The 21,941-nt window shown below is 40.6% G+C and overlaps 2 protein-coding genes across 3 annotated transcripts; one reads left to right on the forward strand and one right to left on the reverse strand.

The window, feature by feature from the left end:
• Positions 1-759, forward strand: LOC121770295 (protein MAIN-LIKE 1-like). Its single transcript, XM_042167047.1, has one exon. The coding sequence runs from the start codon at positions 1-3 to the stop codon at positions 757-759; it is 759 nt and encodes a 252-aa protein (XP_042022981.1).
• Positions 760-5,760: 5,001 nt separating this feature from the next.
• On the reverse strand, positions 5,761-16,192 carry LOC121771529 (chromatin-remodeling ATPase INO80-like). Of its 2 annotated transcripts, XM_042168333.1 has the most exons (23): positions 15,923-16,188; positions 15,560-15,647; positions 14,969-15,350; positions 13,873-14,308; positions 13,589-13,789; positions 13,400-13,510; positions 12,765-13,183; positions 12,538-12,646; positions 12,385-12,465; positions 12,147-12,319; positions 11,871-11,996; positions 11,253-11,414; positions 11,121-11,178; positions 10,620-10,850; positions 10,252-10,398; positions 9,283-9,825; positions 8,906-9,163; positions 8,711-8,818; positions 8,287-8,381; positions 8,033-8,189; positions 6,823-7,020; positions 6,581-6,733; positions 5,761-6,392 (listed from the first exon to the last, which is right to left on the reverse strand). In XM_042168333.1, the coding sequence occupies exons 1-23, from the start codon at positions 15,968-15,970 to the stop codon at positions 6,156-6,158; spliced, it is 4,521 nt and encodes a 1,506-aa protein (XP_042024267.1). In that variant the 5' UTR covers positions 15,971-16,188; the 3' UTR covers positions 5,761-6,155. The 2 variants fall into 2 exon arrangements, with proteins under 2 accessions (XP_042024267.1, XP_042024268.1); XM_042168334.1 differs by lacking the exons at positions 5,761-6,392; positions 6,581-6,733 and having other exon boundaries at positions 6,885-7,020; positions 7,932-8,189; positions 15,923-16,192.
• Between the last annotated feature and the right edge of the window lie 5,749 nt (positions 16,193-21,941).

Raw genomic sequence — 21,941 nt, forward strand, 5'->3', positions numbered from 1 at the left:
ATGGAAACTTCAAGTTCTAGCGGGCAGTTATTATATGGACTTGAAGATCCGTCAGTGCTATATCTTCAGAAAAAACACATTTCAAATAAACTACTGAAAGATGGCACAACACATCTTTTCAAAGTTCGACGGAAGGAAAGTAAGACATGGGATGTGGATATTCATGACAATGTGAGGTATTGGCTTGACATATTTGGTTTCAAAGGCGTGATGGATTGTGGGAAGTCGATGAAGGTCAACAATGAGCTTATCACGGCTTTGATTGAGCGTTGGAGGCCGGAGACGCACACTTTCCATCTACCGATTGGAGAGATGACGGTGACCTTAGAAGATATGCAAGCCATTTGGGGCTTGAGAGCGGACAGTCATGTCGGATATACCGATTGGCCTAGCAAGTTCCGAGATTTGTTGGGCTGGCTACCAGATACAAAAATAGAGACAAAGCAAGACGGTTTGCTGATTACCGCTCTGATCAATCAAACGAGGATACCTTTGGGTGATGACCTACCTACATATGTATACATCCAAAGGGCACGTATCCATGCCCTAATTTTGTTAGGAGGACTCATTTTACCAGACACCACGGGGTGTAAGGTTCCTTTTATGTGGTTGAATGCATTTGAGGATCCGGACGAGGTGAAGAATATTAGTTGGGAAAGTGCGGCTTTGTCGTACCTGTATCATTATCTGTGCGAGGCTTCCATGGATAAGAGGAAAGAGTTGGGTGGGCCTATGATGCTTCTGCAGCTATGGGCGTGAGAAAGAATGCCCACATTGAGGCCGTCGTTTGTAGTAGCGCTCGTGCACAAGCCGTATACGCCATGTGGGGCCAGGTGATATATTTAAACATTTCTTTGTTTATGTATCTTGGGGGTTCTTTTTTATATCAATTTTATTTATAGGTGGAAAGGAATTACACAAATAGGAAATGCTCCTAGATTTTCGGTGGAGCATTACCGTGATCAAATATCCTTGATTATACCTGACCAGGTGAATTTTATTTTTATGCTGACTTAATTTATGAATTTATTATGAAGTTAATTTTGGCATTTGCATTGTTGGTTTGTAGTTTCTGTAGACACCATATGCAGATTGCATACTGCCTGACTACTGCAATGATGTGAATGGATTCTTCATGTGCGACACTTACTTGGTGTGTTGGGCCTATGTCGAGGCACATGAGGCTGGATGAGTGCGCAGACAATTTAATCGGTACCAAGATATTTCTCAATTCGTAGATAGGATGCTAAAAAATGCCGATCATTTGGGTAAAAATGATCGGCGTGGTAAGAAGGGTAATAATTGGGAAAACATGCATCAGTTCTACATTGGGGAGTGGGACATGAGGTATGAAAGGTTCCATGCAACCGTAGACGCCGCAACGATGTCCATGAACATTCCATTGAGTCCGGGGTATATGGCGTGGTATAACAAGATTACAGTGACGTACCTGACTCAACCTGGGTACGGTCAACTGCTGGGATGAACGATTCAGCTTCTTCGATGAGATTACCTGTAAGTTAGTTAAATTAAACTATATGCTTTCATGTGTTATAGATTGTTTCGTATTGATATTTGTATGATTTGTTTTTATCTAGGTTGAGAGTTTTCAGCAGGTTTGGCATTTAACTACTGAACAAGAAATGGACCCAAGAATGCGACAGATTCGAGAAATTGCTAGGTATGTCCTTCAATCTACGAATCACGCCGATGTCATGGAGTACCCGGCTTCCCAACACCAAGATGTGGTCATGCCTTATGAAGCACAAGTAATTCCACCACGTCGTGGAGTAATTCCACCAAGATGCAGCAACATGTTTTTTATCCAACCGCAGTAAAAACACTGTCTTCACCAACAAGTCCTGTTATAACAGAAAGAGTATGATTTCCCATAACACGATCCAACAGATAAAGGTATATTAAATTTATGAAAATCAAAAATTGAGAAGAAAAAATACTTCTGCAAATGTCAACAACTCCTACATAACACGACCGACTGAGCAATTTCTTAGGTCATGCCCCTCTACGCCGTAATTCCTGCACTTGCAGGGAGCTCTCGGTTCATCTTCCTTGCGGACATCCATTTGATTAGGAATCTTCCTTGTTCTGCCTCATCCGCGCTTTCGAGGAAGCAACTGTTTAGGGGTGATACGCAATTTCCATCCAGGTTTAGCCCAATAGTCTTCGTGTCTTGGTGCGTGAAATGGGCCACCAGAGTACTGTGCTTCCCATGTAGCTTTGTGGTTGTGTTTATCAATGAGTACAAACATAGCGTTATTGCCACTTCCTACAAGTGCACTTTGAATCCCTAAACTCGACCTCTTGTTTGTTATTGCCCTTTGCCTGTCCATTTTCTAAACGTGGACGACTTAGAATTTGGTAATGGCCTAGTTCTCGGTTAAGTACTGAACAGTAATGTATTTGCCCCTTTGCATCATTCTCAGCAAGTTTGTCCCTCGCCCACGGGGTTAACCGACCTTCGGTATGTTGTATTTCTATTTTTCTATCTGCTCACCATTGCATTGTTCTCCAAAATGTCAGATCAACCAAAGCTCTAATTGACAACTCTCTTATACCTTTCAACATTTTGTTGTAGTTCTCTGACATGTTTGTTGAGGTCACCCCCCATCTCAGTTCATCATTGTAACAAAGAGACCAATTTTCTTTTTTGGCTTTGTTGAGCTCTTGTATCGCAACAATACTTTCCTCCCGTAGTGCACGTCGCCTTCGCATGTATTTACATACTTGAGTTGTGACATCCAATGCCCATACCATGTCTTTCACATTAGTGCCCTTACATTTCGTCAAGATATTTTTTCTCAAATGGATCAAACAAAATTTGTGGTGACATATCGACGACTTTTTCCATTCATCAAAACGCATAGCCTTAAGGATTCCTTTATGCCTATCCGAAATGATGCACACCTCCCTTTGGTATTTCACCACAAGAATTCTTACATGATCCAAAAACCACTTCCAACTGTCGCCAGTTTCTTCATCAACAACAACATATGCAATCGACATGCATTTTTTGTTAGTATCAACACCACAAGCAATAAGCAACAAACAACTTACCTCTAAATCTTCCAGAAGGTGAGTCCCGTCTATTGTTAAAACTGGTTGGCACTCTTGGAAAGCATGTATAGCAGGCCCAAGTGCTCAGAAAATGTAATAGAAGACTTTATTACGTCCCTGGCTCAACAACTCATTGTGCCTCCACTCAACAATTGTGCCTAGATTCCTTGACTGCAGTTCAAGCATGTAGCTTGACAACTATCTAAATGACTCCTCCCATCCACCAAATACAATCTCTATAGCCCTTCTCCATGCATACCATGCCTTCTTATAACTGATTACCACATGAAATCTGTCATGAACAAAATTTCTTAAGGCTATGGCTTTGTACTTGACATTTTTTAGCAATTGATGGCGAATACACAAAGCAATCATTGATGATGAAAAGTTAGCATGTCCTATATCATTACGATGGCCTTCACAACTATGGCGTCCCACCTACTTCTTAATTTCCCACATATCATCATGGGCCATTTGTGTAACAGAAACTTCCCACGAATATTCATTCGCTTTTCAGCCTCGGTCTTGCTGATAATAGCTACCCCATCTCCTGTCCTCCCTGCTAGATATTTGCATACGGCATGCCACCTTCTTAATTTGCTCTCAACCACCCTAAATTGCCGGTGTTGCCTCAGACTCCACATAGTAATAGCAGTCTTCACATGCAACTCGCTATCAAATTTTGTTCCCAAATTAATCCGATACTGGTATGCTCCATCCCAGTATATAGTATTGTGTTCATTACCAACATCAGGTACCCCAGAAGGACCACTCGGTAGTCTGCGAAAATATTTCAACCCACTGTGAACGTATTCTGGAAGTGGTTGTTCACCTTGCACGACAGATTTACACACTATCTCCTCATCACTAGAAACATCACCTGGAGAATCATCACTTAAAATAGCACCAGATCATGATGACGACAATGGTGGATCAAGGTCTCTTCGTACAACATCAACATCAACATTATCTTGAAAATTCACTTGATTATTCATTCCAACATCAGCAGCATCTGCTTGCTCATTCATACCACAATCAAAGCTCATATGTTCAACCCTCGTAGATGATCCAACACCATAATCAACAACTGGTGGGATTTCTAAATTTCTAACAGACGAATACTCAAGAAATAATTCAATATGACGAGTAGAATTTAGAGTCTCATTGAACATAAACATCACACTTTCATCACTGTCAACCCCAATACATATATAACTCATACCGGTACCAAAGAGACAATGCCTCCATGATATTTCGATGGAGTGTTGATATGAATCTATTCTTATCTTAGCACATATAATTGCAACTAATTCAGAGAATGAAACACACGAATTCAATACGATGGAGGCTCTCGCACTAGGTGGATCATAACCAATACCCACTTGAAGAAGTTGAACTATTCTACTACCCCAATAAAAACACAAATACTTGCATGATTTCTGAAAAAAAAAATATACAAACCAACAACAATTAGAAACAATTTTTTTCTATAAACCATAATTTAGTAAATTTAAGATAAATTTATTAGAAACCCTAAAAAAATTAAACCATGATTTCGCATCGTCTAAAAAAATTAAGCGACGCATGCGTTTTATTGGAAGACGCATGACCCTCATGCGTCTTCTAAAAAAATTAAAAAATTTGAACGACGCATGTCTTTCATGCGTCTTCCTATAAAACTCATCACGGTCATGCGTTTCATTAACGGGCGACGCATGAGGGTCATGTGTCTCTCCCAAAGCTGGAATAAAAAAAAGGCAAGTACACTTATGGAATTTTAAAAATCCCCTAGAACTAAAAAAGAATCAACCCCTAGATTCATCAAATAAGTGAAAATTTGGTTCCAAATGATTAATTGGAAGAAGAACGATAAATAGAGCAACCTGAATGTTTTGATGTATTTGGCCAAGAGAGACTGATATGCAAACTGGTGAGGACTGTATAAGGGAGTGTTGTAATGACACTTGAACGGATAACACGATGTTATCAAATTGGTTCATTATAAACTATTGTTTTAAGTGAGTTACATTAGAACATAAATAAAAGACTTGTTTTAAGTGAGTTACATTAGAACATAAATAAAAGACTTGTTATTGTGTGTTTATGTAGACAATATGTTGTTTATGGGCAGGAATAACAACCTTATCAAGGACAAAAATGTGTTGAGGATTTTTTAAATTAAACATATATGTCTAGCCGATGTTAAACAAGTAACATTTTGAAATAGTTGAAGTACACTATTCAACTTTGATTTGTATTTACACACGATGTCATCAAGTACTTGAAGGATACTGTGACATGAAGATCTCTGATTCGAGAGACTCATTTCCAACTAGTAGGCAGTATGTGTTAACTGTGGGCTGCTGCTAAACACTCCCTTAACATATTTGTGTCATCAAATCTTGAACTACACCAACAATTATTGAAAAACTGACCTAGGTCTTCAATGGGATAAACAGCCGTGACACGCATATTTGGAAACTGGATAATCTCAGGTTCTTGGATACCTTTCAGCATTGTGTGGTTAAACCGGAAGCTATGGGTGCTCAGTGTGTCGCAGGGGAATATCGAGCATGCCCATTGCCGCCGTATTGAAGTGCATTCTAGTTAAAGGGAAGAGTGACCGTGCACAAAACGGAAAGAAGCTCCCCAGCGCCACTGGGCTTGCTTGAATATAAAAGAGGGTTCACATATTCAATTGCAGATCCTTTAACTGCTTATGAGAATTCAAAAAAGGAAACCAAACGAAAAGAAAAAAAAGAAATGGTGATTTTTTAAATTGGAACTATAATATAACTCTTGACTATACATTATCAACTATATAGTATTTGGTATGGTAACCCCATAGAAGCTGGCAAGCTCCACCCCAATTAATAATCTGTACAATACTCCTATAATTATTTTCCTACCTTTCACTCATTCCCATGGTTCGTCCCGTCCTCCAATGCAGCAAACGAGACAGGCTCCTCAGCAGCAATGTTGCCACCGCTTGGTCCTAGGGGAGATCAGCAGATTCAGCGATACACAAAACAATGTCATCATCTTGCATCCCAGTTTGTTATTCCTTGTTTCTTCAGCAGCTACAGTTCTGAGCTCTGGTGTTGAATAGCTTTGAATGCAGGTTCAATGTTCTCATTCACACTCTTTGTTGGCCTTTTCAACCTCTTTGGTCTTTGCTGTGTGGAGTCCGTGTGCTGCGAGGGATCCTCATGTTCATAGTCTGGTATCGTTCGGTTTGGTGATGGTGAATCCATCTGTTTGGAGCCCTTCTGAACTCTTGCTTTCGGCTGTGCTTGCTTGTCACCACTGGGTTTCCTCTGCAAAGGCAACTAATACATTATTAATCTGCTATGAAATGATGAACTCCGAAAGTGGATTGTAAAAACCTATTATGTCAGTCCATATAAATTTTAATTTCATTAGATTTCAATGCTGGAAACTCAATTATCAATGGTTCCTAAATTCGGTGGTCATATCAAATTGAAGAAGCCAGAGAGATTATCACCTTTTTGCTGCTGGATTTTGTTTTTTCGGGATCTTGTGGTTCAAAGTCATAGTCCTGTGATTCAGCGTAAGCAAAATCCTGAAAAGACGCAGCTCCTTCTGCATCGATTCTGATGCCCTTAGCACCACTTTTCTTCTTCTGCCTATCTTTTGCCTGTTTCAAGAGCAGAACCCAATTTGTTTGAATATCTTCAACACAGGGTTTTATAGTGATGAGTTCAGTATATGAAAGAAAAAGAACACCTGTTGTGAGACTTCTTTTAGTTTATGCTCCAGTTGAGCATCATCGATCAATAATGATACGACGTCCTCAGGGGCCAAAAGGTCACCTTGGACATGACCGCCAGTCATCACAAGCTGCTGGACGGTGTTTTTCTGACTCGCTCTCTGAAGAATTTTTTCCTCTACGGTCTCTTTACAGATTAAGCGGTACACAGTTACCTAAGTGATGAAATGGATATGCTTCAGTGAGAGGATTATCTAAGATGAATAGATAAATTGTTGACAGAAAAACCACATGTAGAACATATCGAATAGAAAAATTAATTGCACAACTATATTTAGGGCTGGGGAAAAATACCGAAATACCGAAATACCGGCCTTATCGTACCGAAAAAATATCGAAAATACCGAATTTTTGGTATACCGTGACTTTCGGTACGGTATGATACCTTACCGAAAAATTTCGGTAAGGTAACGGTATGGATTTTCAAATACCGCGGTATACCGCTGCATACCGAAATTCGGTATATACCGTAAATTAAGGTATATACCGTAAACTAAGGTATATACCACAAAAATAAACACAATTATATATAAAATATATTTTATATATTTTTAAATTATAAAATCTATTGTGAAATATAAATATAATTATGAATAAATTATATTTAATTTATTTTTAAAATTATAAAATATAAATAATATTCTAAAAAATCTAATTTTCTATTTTAATTGATGTTGAAAGTAAGGTATACCGAACTTCGGTATGGTATACCGAAAATGAGGTACGGTATCGGTATGGAAATTCGTCATACCGAAAATAAGGTATACCGAAGTTCGGTATACCGAAAACTTTGGTAAGGTAAAGGTATGATTTTTTCGCATACCGTATTTACGGTAAGGTATACGGTATGGTGATTTCGGTAAGGTATACCGTACCTACCCACCCCTAACTATATTAATCTTCTATTTTAAGGCTTTGTTGCAGTAGGAATGGAGAAAAACAATTCCAAGTTCAAGTGCATCTAGGATATCCACATAATCTGCTGATTATAAAACTAAAATGCACTAAACTGAAAGAACAATAGAACATGAGAACGAAAATTGCAAAAAATTTAAGTGGAAAGCACCTATCTCATCTCCATGCGCCGTAATGCTTAGAGATTGGCAGAATGCCAGAACTATTAAGTAAAGGTTTCAGGAAGCATTCAATGAAGAGAGAGATACTGACATCCTTAGTTTGACCCAGACGATGGGCCCGATCCATTGCCTGTAAATCTAACGTTGGATTCCAGTCACTTTCATAAAATATGACTGTGTCAGCAGCTGTCAAGTTGATTCCAAGCCCACCAGCTCTTGTGCTCAGCAAGAACACAAAGATATCACTCCTAAAATCAATTGGCAGGTATCTCAGAAAGGATCCATGAGAGAGAGAGAGAGGAGAGGGGGAGGGAGAGGGGGAGACACAGTCAAAAAAGCATATACCTGTGCTGGAAATCTTTCACCATGTCACGGCGATCCATTATTGTGGATGACCCATCAAGCCTCAAATACCGGTATTTCCTGTAGTTCATGTAATCCTGAAACACAATCGTGTCAAGCTGAGAAACCACTCTGCAACAGGAGTAATTCAAACTAATCTTGCATGTTGGTCTAAATAATATCACAGAGAAGTACACAGCATTTATTCTCTCAACCGTATTAATATCTCCTCAGATAAACATATATGATAAGTCAACATGCAGGACCTTGGCTAATGGTTCACATGAAATGAACTTTAATAATCCCTTCAACAACTGACGACAAAAGACCCGTATGTCAAGTGAGGCTACTTTCGCTCTGACAAATGGTACATATGATCTATGGTCATAAGGAAATATCATGATCCCCAAAAATAAGTTAGATTTACCTCGAGGATATTCAGCATTTTCGTCATTTGTGCAAAAAGAAGAACGCGATGATTTTTTGCCCGCAGACGCTTCAGAAGTATATCAAGCGTTTGAAGCTTCCCAGAATCCTGGAATAAGTACAAGAAACCATAACATAAATCCATTTGAAAACATGGGGTCAGTAAGAAGTATATGATGAGGAGAGGAGAGCATACTGTCAACATTTTTGCAGGGTCAAATGGTTGCATGGGCGGACAAGACCCGAAGATCTTGTATGTAAGCTGAAGAGCAGGTTGAGTAATTGGTAATTCAGCATCAATCTCTTGTATTAAAGGGTGAGTGTCAGTTGGTTTCCTTGGGCCATTGCAATCAGATATTCGTGCAAATCCAGTCAATAACCTCTTTAACCAGGGGTCATGCCACTCTTGAGACATCTTGTATGCAAAGTTTCTGTCAGAACAGCGGACATTTATCTGGTGCCAAAAGCATTCCCATAAGATCTCAGTTGAGGAACAAGTCATCAAAAGTAAAACCGCATAGGACGTATATGTGCGTATTTCTATAATATAGAAAAGTATAGATTACTACTTACTGGAGGTGCTCTAGTTCTAGGGATAAACGAGTACACAGAATGCACAAGCTTGATATCAGATAGAAGCCTATCCTGGTAAGGCATGATTAGAGCCTCGAATGGAGAATCTGAAGGACCTGTTGCAAGCTTTCTTCTAAGAAATTTTTTCTCTGACCTACTAGACAGTAGCAACATTCGCGTGACAGCTCTCACTTTTTGCTTGCCAATATTAGTATACTGGACATATCCATCATCACTTTCCATCAACAGGTCCAATATTTCGTCCAAATGTTGGCGATCTGATCTCATTATGGAGAATAATAACCTCTCCATAAAAGAACCAGTTGCCAGGAACGACAGTTCTGATGGCGATAGATCAATAAAGCGGGAGAATTCAAATGTTCCACTTCGTCCAGAATCCTTTTGGAGTGAAGAACTGGAGATATTTTCTGGTGAGAATATGTTAAATAACTTCTGAATTGACTCTCTGCTTAAACTCTGGCCAGCTTCTGAGTTGTGAGCCTTGGAACCACCAACAGTCTCTTGGTAGACCAGTTTTGGTATCTACCGGAGTAAAATTCAATGAAAAATCAAAGAATGAAGTAGACCACATAGAAAAAAACATCATTCATCAGGTAGTAAACACAACCACAACATTACATAATTTTCCTACTACTGAAGAACATGTAGGTTTCCTAGAGAAAGGTGGGTGAGGCAAAACAAAAAAAAATCACAAATTTCTTGTTTAATAGTTTTAGCGAATTCTTTAAGGACTCAAAACCATAAAAGTAATCCTAGCAAAGCACAAAGCTCCAAGATGACAAAGCTAACAGAAGTTATTGAGTTTCCGAGTGTGAAGATTACATAACCAAGTATTTTACTAATATATTAACGTTCAACAATTAACATAGTACAACTACATACTGCTGAATACATAGGGAAGTTACCAGAAGGAAAAAAGTGTGTGCTGTTTGGGGTAGAGGGTATTACCTCGTATGCAATAGGGCTTCTGCCACCAGAATAAAAGACGTCTTCTAGCTCGCCGAAGGGAGGAGGGAGAAGAGAATTTGGAACATCGCCAAAATGAAAATATGTGCTTCCTTCATTTCTCTCAAATAATTCTGGATGATTGCATACCTGGATTGCAGGAGGGGCAAGGGGAAACCAACCATTATATCATTTTGAATTCAAATGATGGGAAACCTACACGTTAACCTCCCTTTTACATCATGTGACTTGAAAATATCTTACCAGACAATGTTCATGGTAAAAACTAAACATAAAATGTAATGAACATAGTAGTACAGGACAACTCTAGACTAGCAATATAGAATCCCAATAATCAAGCGAAGTGCTACCTTTCTCAGCTGGATGACAATGTTCATCAGGTTCAGAATTTTTTTCTCACTAAGATGTCCACGGTTTCCGTCAAACAATTCTGCAAGGGATATCTTGTTCTTTATAGCTTGGTAAAAAGCTTGCTGCCGAGAACTTAGTTTACAGTGTACAGTAACTTCAGTTTTTCCTGTCAGCTCAGAGACCACATCCTTCTTAACTCTCCGTAGCATGAAAGGTTTCAGAATGGCATGCTGTTATCAGAAAGTTTTGAGACAGAAAGTGCGAAGCAAAATAGAATTAAATCATAAATCCAAAACAGAAACAATAGAATACAACATTTCCTAGGATCATGTTTTTATATCAGCACAAAATTCCAGCCACACAAGCAACTATAGGGTCTAGATATACATTAAACAAGATCACACACTTTGATCTAGTACAATATTTGCTACCAACTCAAACCCCCAGCAACACATCAAAATTATGCTTTGCACTCCAAAAGCAGTGAATGCGGTTCTTACCAATCGATTAAGCTGGTGCTCGTTTAATGTCCCACCATGCTCTGCATGACTCTCAATTCTGATAAAGTACAGTGGAATAATGAGAAGAAAACTTGTAGCTCATACAGACGACAGAGTAGAGGAGAAACGCACCCTTTTGAAAACCACTCATTGAATTGCTCATGGCTATCAAATAAAGTGGGCATAATAAAATGTAAGAGTGCCCACAGTTCAGCCATGTTATTTTGAACTGGAGTTCCAGTCAGAAGCAGGCGATTTCGGCAATTGAAACTGAGCAGTGTTTTCCATCTTATACTGTCATTCAAACATTCAACATTGTCAATAGTAGCATATATAAATATTTACCTATATATGTGTGATTAAAAAATTTAGCATATAGATACACCACAAACATCAAGTAGCTGTACTAGTAAATTTTAGAAGCAGGGACAGAGCTAGAATTTTAAAAATGAGGGGGCGAAATAATGTTTGTATTCATGAACATATTTTGATGGACAGATTACAATTTTATACACAAAAAAATGAAAAAAAATAAAATACAACCACTGAGGCACCACGGCCAGGGCTGGGCTCTGTCCCTGCTTCTAAGATTGTATACATCAAAGAGCAAACAAACTTTTGAAGAGCTTTTTGGAATATCCGTGTCCATGCTGTGTCAGACTGGAACACATAAATGCTGGAGATGTATACATAGTAAATTGCAATTATGTGGTATATGCACAGAGCAATGCTATAGTTGAAGACTCGGACCTGTTGGAACTTTTGATAGCTTGGGCCTCATCCAACACCATATATTGCCATTTTACACGGCGGAAGTACTTCTCATCAGAAACCAGCAGCTGGTAACTGGTGATGAGAATGTGAAATCCAGCCTCCCTGACAAATTGCGCAGGCTCAGTGAAACAAATGAATAGACTTGAAATTTTCAGAAAAGTCAAAAGTCAATGAGGGCCAAACAGTTAGCAGAAATTCTTCACAGAACAAACAGCTAAATGAAGCACAGGGACATTAGAATTGGTGAATCACCTTCGATAAAGACGCTTTGGGTTGATGTTTTTCCTAAGCACTGTACGCTCCTGAAGACCACCCCAATATGGTAGAGTCTTCAGATCAGGACAGAAACGGCTGATTTCATCAGCCCAATTGTTCAAGACAGAAGCAGGTGCAACCACCAGAAAAGGCCCCCATATATTTTTTTCCTATAAACAAGAACCAGTTAGACAGAATGACTTCCAGCCAGAAACTTGTAAGAATAATTAATTACCTCAGCCAAATGAGCCAAGAACGCCATGGCTTGAATTGTCTTTCCCAGACCCATCTCATCAGCAAGAATACCATTCAAGCCCTGGTAAGAGAAGAAGATGTGAATCAGATCCATCCAAGCAGAATTCTAAAATCGGGAGAAGATGCTAGTTACCTGCTCGTAACAATTCACAAGCCACTGAAGGCCTTTCAGCTGATATTCTTTAAGGGAACCCTTGAACATCTCAGGCGTCTGCACTGTTGATGCTAGAGGCATGGTTGACCTGAGAGCACCATAAAAAATTACTTACATACATAAAAGATTTAGGACAGAATGTTTTTGACGACCAAAATTCAGGAGTGGGATTAGGAAGTATTGTCAGAAATAAAAAAGAAACCCACGGGTGCAGCAAATCAATATTGCTAGACTCAGTGGCCACACCATCTTGGAGAGGGGCCTCAGCTTCTCCAGCTAAACGTAGCTTCAAGCATTCGTTATCAAATGCACTTGTCATTTTCTTCTGCTTTGAAACTGCATCGTGGGCTGCTCTGAGAGCTTCCCTCCTTAATTCAGCGGCTTCAGGATCATCTTCCTCCTGGGGCTGATCTTCTGAAAGAATTTCTTGGTCATTAGATTTGTCATCATCAACTGCTAATGCTCCAGAGGGCTCTGAGGTCTTATTCTGCATGAAGTGACTGTACAGTTCTGTCTGTGACAACAGAAAATTGAGCCTCTGCTGCTGCCTCTTAGCTTCACGAAGTTCTTGTTCTCGCTTCAGAGCTTCAGCAGCTTCTTTTTCCTCTCTTTTCCTCACTTCCGCCTTCAAGAGAACAATTTCATAGGTTACAAAATCTGTATCGCTGGCTGTAAGTATAATTTTCACCAAAGTTTAAACCATATCGAAACAAGTTGTCACATTAAGTTTTGGGAAACATCTATAATAGCGCTATACTATATTATGTGTTTCAATTTAGTTTCTAGGTAATGTGTTGAAGAAGGTTGCTTCTTGCGGTAAATAGAATGAGTAAGAAAGTACCATTTCCTTGTCAATTCTCTTCCAAAACACTAGCATGTCTCTAGCCAGTTTCCTTGTCCTGATTCCAGCACCCTTCATCAATTTGAGGGATCTGCTGACTTTCATTTTCACCTGGAAAAGAATCAAGATTGGCGTAAAGATGGAATACAGGACAAGAATGTTCAGTTAATCTGCCGCAGTAAAACAAACCTCTCTTTGACATGTTTCTGAAACTCTCTTAGCATCAGTTATTTGCTTTCTGTAGAAGTTGGTGAAAATCCTGTGATGTTTTGGAATTTCTTTTCTTGCTATATTAACCCAATATTTACTAAACTTTTCCATTGCTTCTCTCTCAATTACCGAAGGGTCTTTCTTCACCTTTGGCTTCTTGGGTAAACCACGTTCAATAATCTGCACCATCTCAATTATCACCGTGACTAACAATTGGATATATACGAAAACAATATAAAGGTCGAGAAAGAAACTTTCCTAACCTCATATGTATCCCCCTTCTCCAAAACTTTTACATAATAAACCTGTAATATACCACCTTCTGACAGTATAGATCGCCTAATCCTTCCAGCTGCCCCTTCTGGAATGCCATCGGTTCCCATATCTATTTCACTAATGCTTAGAGAGAAATTCTCAGCAGTGTAATTGGTCTGCTGGGCTCTCAACCTTGCCTGAAGTGATTCATACTGAGGCCGTTGATCACCCATCCCTGCCCTGCTTCTACGCTGAAACTTGTTCATAGACGCCATCATTGCAGCTAATGAACCCAAGTCAAGGGTACCCTTTAGGTAAAATTCCTCCACTTGGATATCTGACATACTTGGCAAACCTAGTGATGATGACAGCTTTTCATACGGAAGAGGAATCCTATATGTGATTCCATCCCCAATATCAAGAAAAGGCGGTTCAAGATTTGGTCTGAAATGTTTTGAACAATTCACCAATGATGAGCCCAAATTAATCAAAGATTGGTAAGATCAGTTACAAACTTGCAACATAGCAAACACTTAGTAACACCTCTCTTATGTTACTTTTAGGAAATATCAAAGTATATTCCAAACCAACTAATAAGAAGGGTGAGCTCCTCGATCTCTCTTTCTAGGATCTTGATAAAAAGCTTGCCATGTATATTCCTTCTTATATAATGGCAATTGTCTCACATAGCCATTTTAGTGGCTGTGTGTTCCTTTCCCTAATGATAATACTTGATCTGATTTTAGTGACTGAAATGCTACAGCCATACAACCTAAACTTGTCTGGTGGTATTTGAATAATAGCAAAGTCCAAGAAACACATGCTTAATTGACATAGACAGAAAGCCATTTCGGGATTATGTTCTTTTTAAGAGTCTTCCAAATCTCACTCTCAATCATAGACAGACAATCCAACTCACAAAGAAGGATAACATTGACTTAAGGCCATGCTAATTTTACTATTGATTTTCGCTCAGGTATACTAGAAGATAACATACAATCTTCAACAAGAAAATCTAAAATCTCAAGTACTATTTGAAGTCAGACTAAATAAAGAATAAGAGCAGTGCATTAGATGGAGTAATACATAAGGTGAGAAGCAAACCTAGAAGCACCATATTGCAGCCCGAAATCTGATTCAGGACAATTTCCAAGTTTTTGGGAACTACTGCTGTTTAGAAAATCTGAAGTTGATTCAAACTTGGGAAATCCTCCTCTGTTATCATTCATTGGTTTCTGATCTTTCAGGGCCACATTACTTTTGATTGCCATTGTCCCAGTTCTTGTCGATGCAGGATTTTGGGGGGCACATTTGAGCCTCCTTTTGTACTTCTGAATATGATCTCCAAGCATTGCACGATACCGCTCCTCTGAAATATACGAACTGTGACAGCCTGTTTCTTCCTCGTCACTGCTATAAGCACTACGCCGCTTCTTTTTCGATCCCCTCTCCGACATTGTTCCATTCATGTCGCCTAAAGCTCCCCCTGATCAACAAAAAACAACTCGCTCTGAAAATTACAAAGAGAGACAGAGACAACTCCAGCATGCATCAACTTATTTAACTGAACATCCTAATTGCAATGCCAGCAACCGATATAAATACATGCTATTCAACTCAAATATAAGAAACCAAAAGGCAAGAAAAACCAGAAAAAAAGAGATTATATGTAAATTTTCTAACCGAATTACCTACCTTGGGCACCTCTGCTCTCATCCTGACTACTATTTCCACAACAATCAAAATCTTCATCTTGTTTCGGCAGTTGAAAGTTTATCAAAGGCTAAAAAAAGAATTACGAAAAAAATTTAATACCAGTGCATTCAAAAAGATAAAAAAAAAAAAAAGACACACCAACGTGCCTATAAGCCCAAGCCGAAACTAAACCAAGCACACGTAAAATCAGTAGAAAACCCCAAAAAATCAATACTTTGACATATTTTTCACAAATTACACCCTTCCAAAGCAAAACCAAATCGCCAGAACGAAATTCACACGCACAAATTGCTAATAGACAGAAAATCCAAATTGGAAGTGCAGTGACTCCTACGAAATCACCTCAAGATTGAAGAGATTTCCGTAATTATACTTCCGGTTGGAGTCCATGAGCTCTGCCACTAAAATTACGGCGAAGAAACCAGAATCCGGCGACGAGCATTGGCGGCGAAAATTATGTGAAGAAGAAGATTGATGGACGAGTGGAAGAGGAGGTGGAGACGAACCCTAACCCTATAGAGAGAAGGGGAGAGTGACGGAGAAGAAGAGAAGAAGCGGTAGAGAAAGGTGGAGTTGTGAATAGATCCTTTTTCTATCTTCTTCTTAATCAAATTTCCTCTGTTTCAGGAGATGGTTTTTTCTCCTACTTGAATTCATAATTACTATTTACTACACTTATCAATATTTTTCACATTTTTAATTTTACAATTTTGACAAAAATTAAAGATTAATTTGTTATTCATTCATTTTTTTAAAATTATAGAGAAAAAAAATTAAACGGAACTTTGTTTTTTTGTGAAAAATTACTCCCTCCGTCCTATAGAAATATGAGCGATTGATATAGCACGAGAATTAAGACAAAATTGGTAAAGTAAGAAATATGAAAATTGTAGTTAAAGTAATGTTAGTGGATAGTGAGACCAATATTATTAGTAATGTTTAATGGTGATATAAGTTGTAGATAAGTTGATGTATAAGGTAATAAATTGGGATAACTTTCTAAAAATAAAATAAACATATTTTTTGTGTGATGTACGAAAATGGAAAGTGCACATATTTTTATGGGACGGATGAAGTCTAAAATTAAAAAATGTGAATAATTTTTTTAATTTATTAGACTCAAACTAAATATATAAAATAAAACAAACAAATCTAAGTGTGAACTAAAAAAGCGTGATGTTTACTAATGGTACTCGATATTGGGTATATAGCATATCATCTTCTGTTCACAACATATATGAAAACGTGACATAAAAATTGTAACCAAAACTAGCAAAAGTTTCACAACAATGATGATCAATTTTTACTTCAAAACACGTAAATTCTAATTTGTGTCCAAATTTGACAACCCGTTAGGCCTCCATCATGTAGGATGTGTTTTTTAGACCATGTTTTGAAGTAAACGTTAATCATCATTGTTTTACCTATAGAACACATTTTTTGCTACAATTTAGAGCATCCACAATGGCGGCGAGCGGATCGGCTAGCCGATCTCCGACGCTCGCCGGTTCGCTCGCCGAACCATTGTAACCGGCGAGCTCCATTTCGGCGAAAAAATCGGCGAGCGCACGCCGATCCGCTAGCGCTCGCCGATGCGCTCGCCGGTCCGCTCGCCGCCATTGCAGGCTCCAGACATGCGAGCGATTGGCGAGCGAAATTTTCTTTTTTTTTAAAAAATTTTCGAAACACTATATATACGCGCTTTGCACTTCATTTTCATTCGCACCACTTGTTTTAACGAGTACTCTCTCTATCTTAATTTCTGTACAAGATCAACAACGTGAAATGGAGAACAACAACGAAGGTACTCCAATAACGTGCGAGTCTCAAACTCCCCCGGTACCCGTGGGAGGTGTATGGGGTCCGATGCCCGGGTACTACAACATGTACCCGTGGCAGCAGATGATGCCCGGGATGGCAGCCGGGAGGAGTATGCCGGGGTGGCCACCCTGTATGCAGATGATGATGATGCCGGGGTGGGCACCCGGGATGCAGACGATGCACCGGCGATGTAGGGGATGCCCGGGGGGGTGCCGGCGACGCAGGGAACGCCGGGGGGACAACGTCTATCACCCCAGTTTTGATTTTTTGACTGCTTCTTCGCACACGTCGACCCCAACGGAGGCGCAGTTCACGCAATATGAGACTTTCTCCTTAGAGGAGTTGAGGTTTGATCTTCTCGGTGTTCCGGAAACTCCCGTTCAAACGGGGGAGTAGGGCGGGGTCGCCCCCCCCCCAAAGAAGAAGGGCAAGGGGAAGGGCAAGAGGGTCGGCGAGTTGTCGCAGCCGGGTGAGGACGACTGCTCGGTACGGAGGAAGTGGACGGATGCGGAGAACGTCGCGCTGTCCAAGGCGTGGGTGAGTGTTTGCGATGATCCCCTCACTTCGAACAATCAGAGGATCGTCAACATGTGGGCCAAAATAGCAGCAGCCTACAGGGCATTTTGCCCAGAGGGGAGGCCGCGCACCGGGGAGGAGTGCCGGAAGGCGTGGGACCGAATCAGGGCTGGGGTCTCCCGATTTTCGGGCTTGTACGCCAACGCCCTCCGCATGCAGAGCAGTGGCCAAACGGAGGATGACTGCAGGATGATAGCGGAGAAAGCCTTCCCCCAGCCCGCGTTGTATAAGGAGTTTACCTACTAGAACTGCTATGAGGTGTTGAACGACTCCGAGAAGTTCCGGGCAGGTGTCGACGCTGGCTGGCCGAAGAAGCAACGACTGACCTATTCTGGTGATTACAACGGCAGCAGCGGCGGTTCCCACGACCTCCCCGAGGGTGCTCAGGAGCTCCGGTCCCCTCCATCGTTTGCTCGTCGAACTCGCCCGGTTGGTCAAAGGCGGGCGCAACAGGAGACGGAGGGGGGGCTCCGGGGGGTCCCAGGAGGTCCAGTCGGCATCCCCCCTTGGCCAGTCAACAGAGGATCTCAAATTCTTCGCGCGTCAACAAACGCGTGCTCAGATGGTCAAGATCTTAACCGATTGGAAGACGGCAGAGGACCCCGAGGAGAAGAGCTTTCTTCACGCATTGCTCGTGAGCATGCGAAGGTGGCGACGGGGGCGACGGAGACGAGAAGTGAGGCGGAGGTCGGGTTTTTTTTAAATAATATATATTTTTTAAATTAATGTATTAATTTTAATGTATTTTTTTTTAAATTAATGTATTTTTTTAATGTACTTTTTTTAAATTTAAATAATATTATTGAATTTTCCCGTATCTATGTCGTAAATTTAATTTCGTATTTTGTGTGATTGTCAATTATTATTTGTTTTATATAATTAGGAGTGATGTGGCTAGGCTATTTGCTTGTCCTGATGATGTGGCAGGAGGATTTTTAGTGCTGATGATGTGGCAGGAGGAGTTTGTGGGTGGGCTATGGCTAGACTATGGCTGAGCGAAAACCATTGTGGATGCTCTTACCAATGGCTCCTCTTGCACGCCTCAACTGCCCCATGTCATCGTCGTCATTAATTCGACTTCTTCCATTTTACAAGCGTTGTTTTAAAAACTTAATCGCTCCAACTAGTTTAACCATTCAGCCACAAAATGAAGCTTTGTTTTATTCAATTCTTTTCTGTATTTAATGCAAGTTTAATTTTCTGTCATGTCGTTGATGTTGATTTCTGATTTCCTTTCTGTGATTATCTGGAGTTTGAGTTAGTTTACTTGTGTTGGATGCGTTTCGCAATTGTTCACTCAATCTGTGCAGAGTAATGGCTGGATCGGGTTGATCAGAGTTTGTTGTTGGTTGAATCGGAGGTTTGAATTTGGTGTTGTAGCTGAGTTGAGTGGAATCGTTTGAATTCGGTGTTGATCGGTTTAGATTTGTTAGATCGGAAGTTATGGAGTTGATTGAGGTTGTTGTTTGGTTCGGATCGCTTGGATCCGGAGTGGATTAAGCATTCGACGTGAATCCGAGCAGAGTTGGTTTAAATTTATGCCTAGCCTTCGTGTTTTCATTTCATTCCGTCGAGTATATGTAGATCATTGTTATTTCCGGTTTGTTGCAGGTTTCCGACGACCCAACTTTTATATTATGTTCGAATCTAGATATGTGCTCTGTTTTCTTCATCTTCGTTTTTGATTCAGTTAAAAAATGCAAGTCGTTGTTAGTTAGAGTTTCAGTTTGTTATTTGCAACCTTTCTGCCGTACTTGCTAATTCTGGAATTATGGTCCCCACTGTTATATGCTTCCTGTCTGGTTCTATTAGGTAGCCGTTTACACGGTCTAGGAAAGGAATTTAATATCCCGTAGTCTTGATGATGTTTGATCTCAGCATGTTTACAGTTTCCTAGGTCTAGTGTTTACATTTCTTGCCTAGGTCTAGTAGTAGTTATACCTCAACCCAGTTTGCGTGGCAGCAGCCGCCTTTGTCAAGAGTCTCTAAACGCTTTCTTACGTGTCCATCTTCGTGGGATCGACCCCTGCTTCTCTATACTAATCTATAGTATTCGGGTTGAGGGATCTTTGAAGGGGAGTTTTGTGTGTATAACGACAGAGTATTCCGTGTTCCATTGAGTTCCTAGACCAAGTGATCTAGTGGATTCATAGGACTTGGTATCTCGACCTAGCATAGCACATCGCATTTTCACAACACGAACACACATCTTTCTCTCTCTCCCTTCAAATGGCGCAGTTGCCGGGGATGGATGTCGTAATTTGTGATTGTGTTTAGAGGATTTTGGCGTACATAGTTCTTAATTTTTCTTTTTCTTTTATTTCTAGTTTATGAGCAGGGGCTCATGGCTTGGATACTGTGGTAACTCATCTGAGTGGAGGAACGATCAGTTTATTGGGCAAGTTAAGAACACAGCATCTACGGTCACCACCAGATCGGGATTATCTATGGGAGATCCATTTCCGTTTGATTCGGAAAGTGAAGAGGATTGGAACTCGTCAGGAATGGAGGATCGTAAATCATCTTCGGAAACAAGTACAGAGGAGGAAGAAACAGGGGACATGGCGAACATAATCGATCCAGATCCAGAGATCGGCTCGCTTACTGCTCATCTAGATGAAGAGCCAGCTCAAGCTATAGTGCTGAATCCGCGACAGAGGTCCATTGAGATAAAGACAAACGTGCTCGGCATCCTACCCACATTCTCTGGGCGAAGGAATGAGTGTCCGTATGAGTTTTTGAATGAATTCAGTAAATTGTGTGGCATATAGAAAAGGCCGAATGAGGCGACTGAGGAGGATTATCGCATGCGTGCGATTCCGTTTGCCTTGAAGGGGGAAGCCAACACATGGTTATTGAGGTTGCCCCCGGATTCTATCCGCACATGGAGGGACTTCAAGTTGAAATTCTTTGATTATTTCTTCCCGTCCAACAAGACGAATGCGCTGAAAAAGGAAATATTAGAGTCTAAGCAGGATTACGACGAATCTTTGAGTCAGTATTGGTCGATATTCAAGGGGTTGTTGGATGTATGCCCGAATCACCGAATGATAGAGGCAGAGACCTACTCTCTGTTTTACGAAGGGGCGACCCCTGAGTCTAAGGACTTAATGAATTCCTCGAGTGGGGGGAATTTCACCAGGAAAAAAGGAAGTGAAGCAAGAGAGATTCTGGGGAAGTTGATAGACGCTAAGAAGGCATATGATAACCCCAGAAATGCAGTTAGGAGAGGATCGGTAAATGCTATGAGAGAGCAAGAAGATGATAAAGTAGAAGCAAGGATCGACAGGCTCGAGAAAGCTCTTTTGAACGCTATTGAAAAGACAAATCCACTAGGTTCACAAGGAAAGGAGAAATTTCCTGGTCCAGGAGATAATCAAGTTCAGCAATATTACGGGACCCAGGAAGGAGATTATCAGGCCCAAGTCAATGCAATGGGAAGTTGGAATCCCGATGGGAGCTGGAACCTAGGGAGACAGAGAGATGCACCCTGGAGGAACCATCTCAATTTCAGATGGACTGACAACGAACAGAACCAGCCAACACCACAACAGAATTTGCAGTTTGCACCTCAGCCCGAGAGACAAGGTAACTGGTTAGGGAGAAACCAAGAAGGGCAGGGCAATTGGATCAATCGGAACCAAGGAGACCACTCTAGCTGGGGAAACAGAAACCAGAATAATCAAGGGAACTCCTATGTACCACCGCACCAGAGGAATTTTCAAAAGAATTACCAAGGTCAAGGAAACGCTCGTCAGAATCAAGTGAGTGGACCGACTCTGAGTATAGGGCCAGGGCACAGTCAGCCCCCGAAGCCACCAAAGAGTATCGACGATATGGTACACGACCTCGTCAGTTCCCAGCAGCATATGCAGAACAACTTGCAATCGAACAATGGCGTAGTGCACAAGCTTCAAGATGCTCAACAGGAGCAAAAGACAGCAATGGATATGCTGGCAAAGCA

Source organism: Salvia splendens, chromosome 16, assembly GCF_004379255.2.
Source record: "Salvia splendens isolate huo1 chromosome 16, SspV2, whole genome shotgun sequence".
Taxonomy (NCBI): domain Eukaryota; kingdom Viridiplantae; phylum Streptophyta; class Magnoliopsida; order Lamiales; family Lamiaceae; genus Salvia; species Salvia splendens.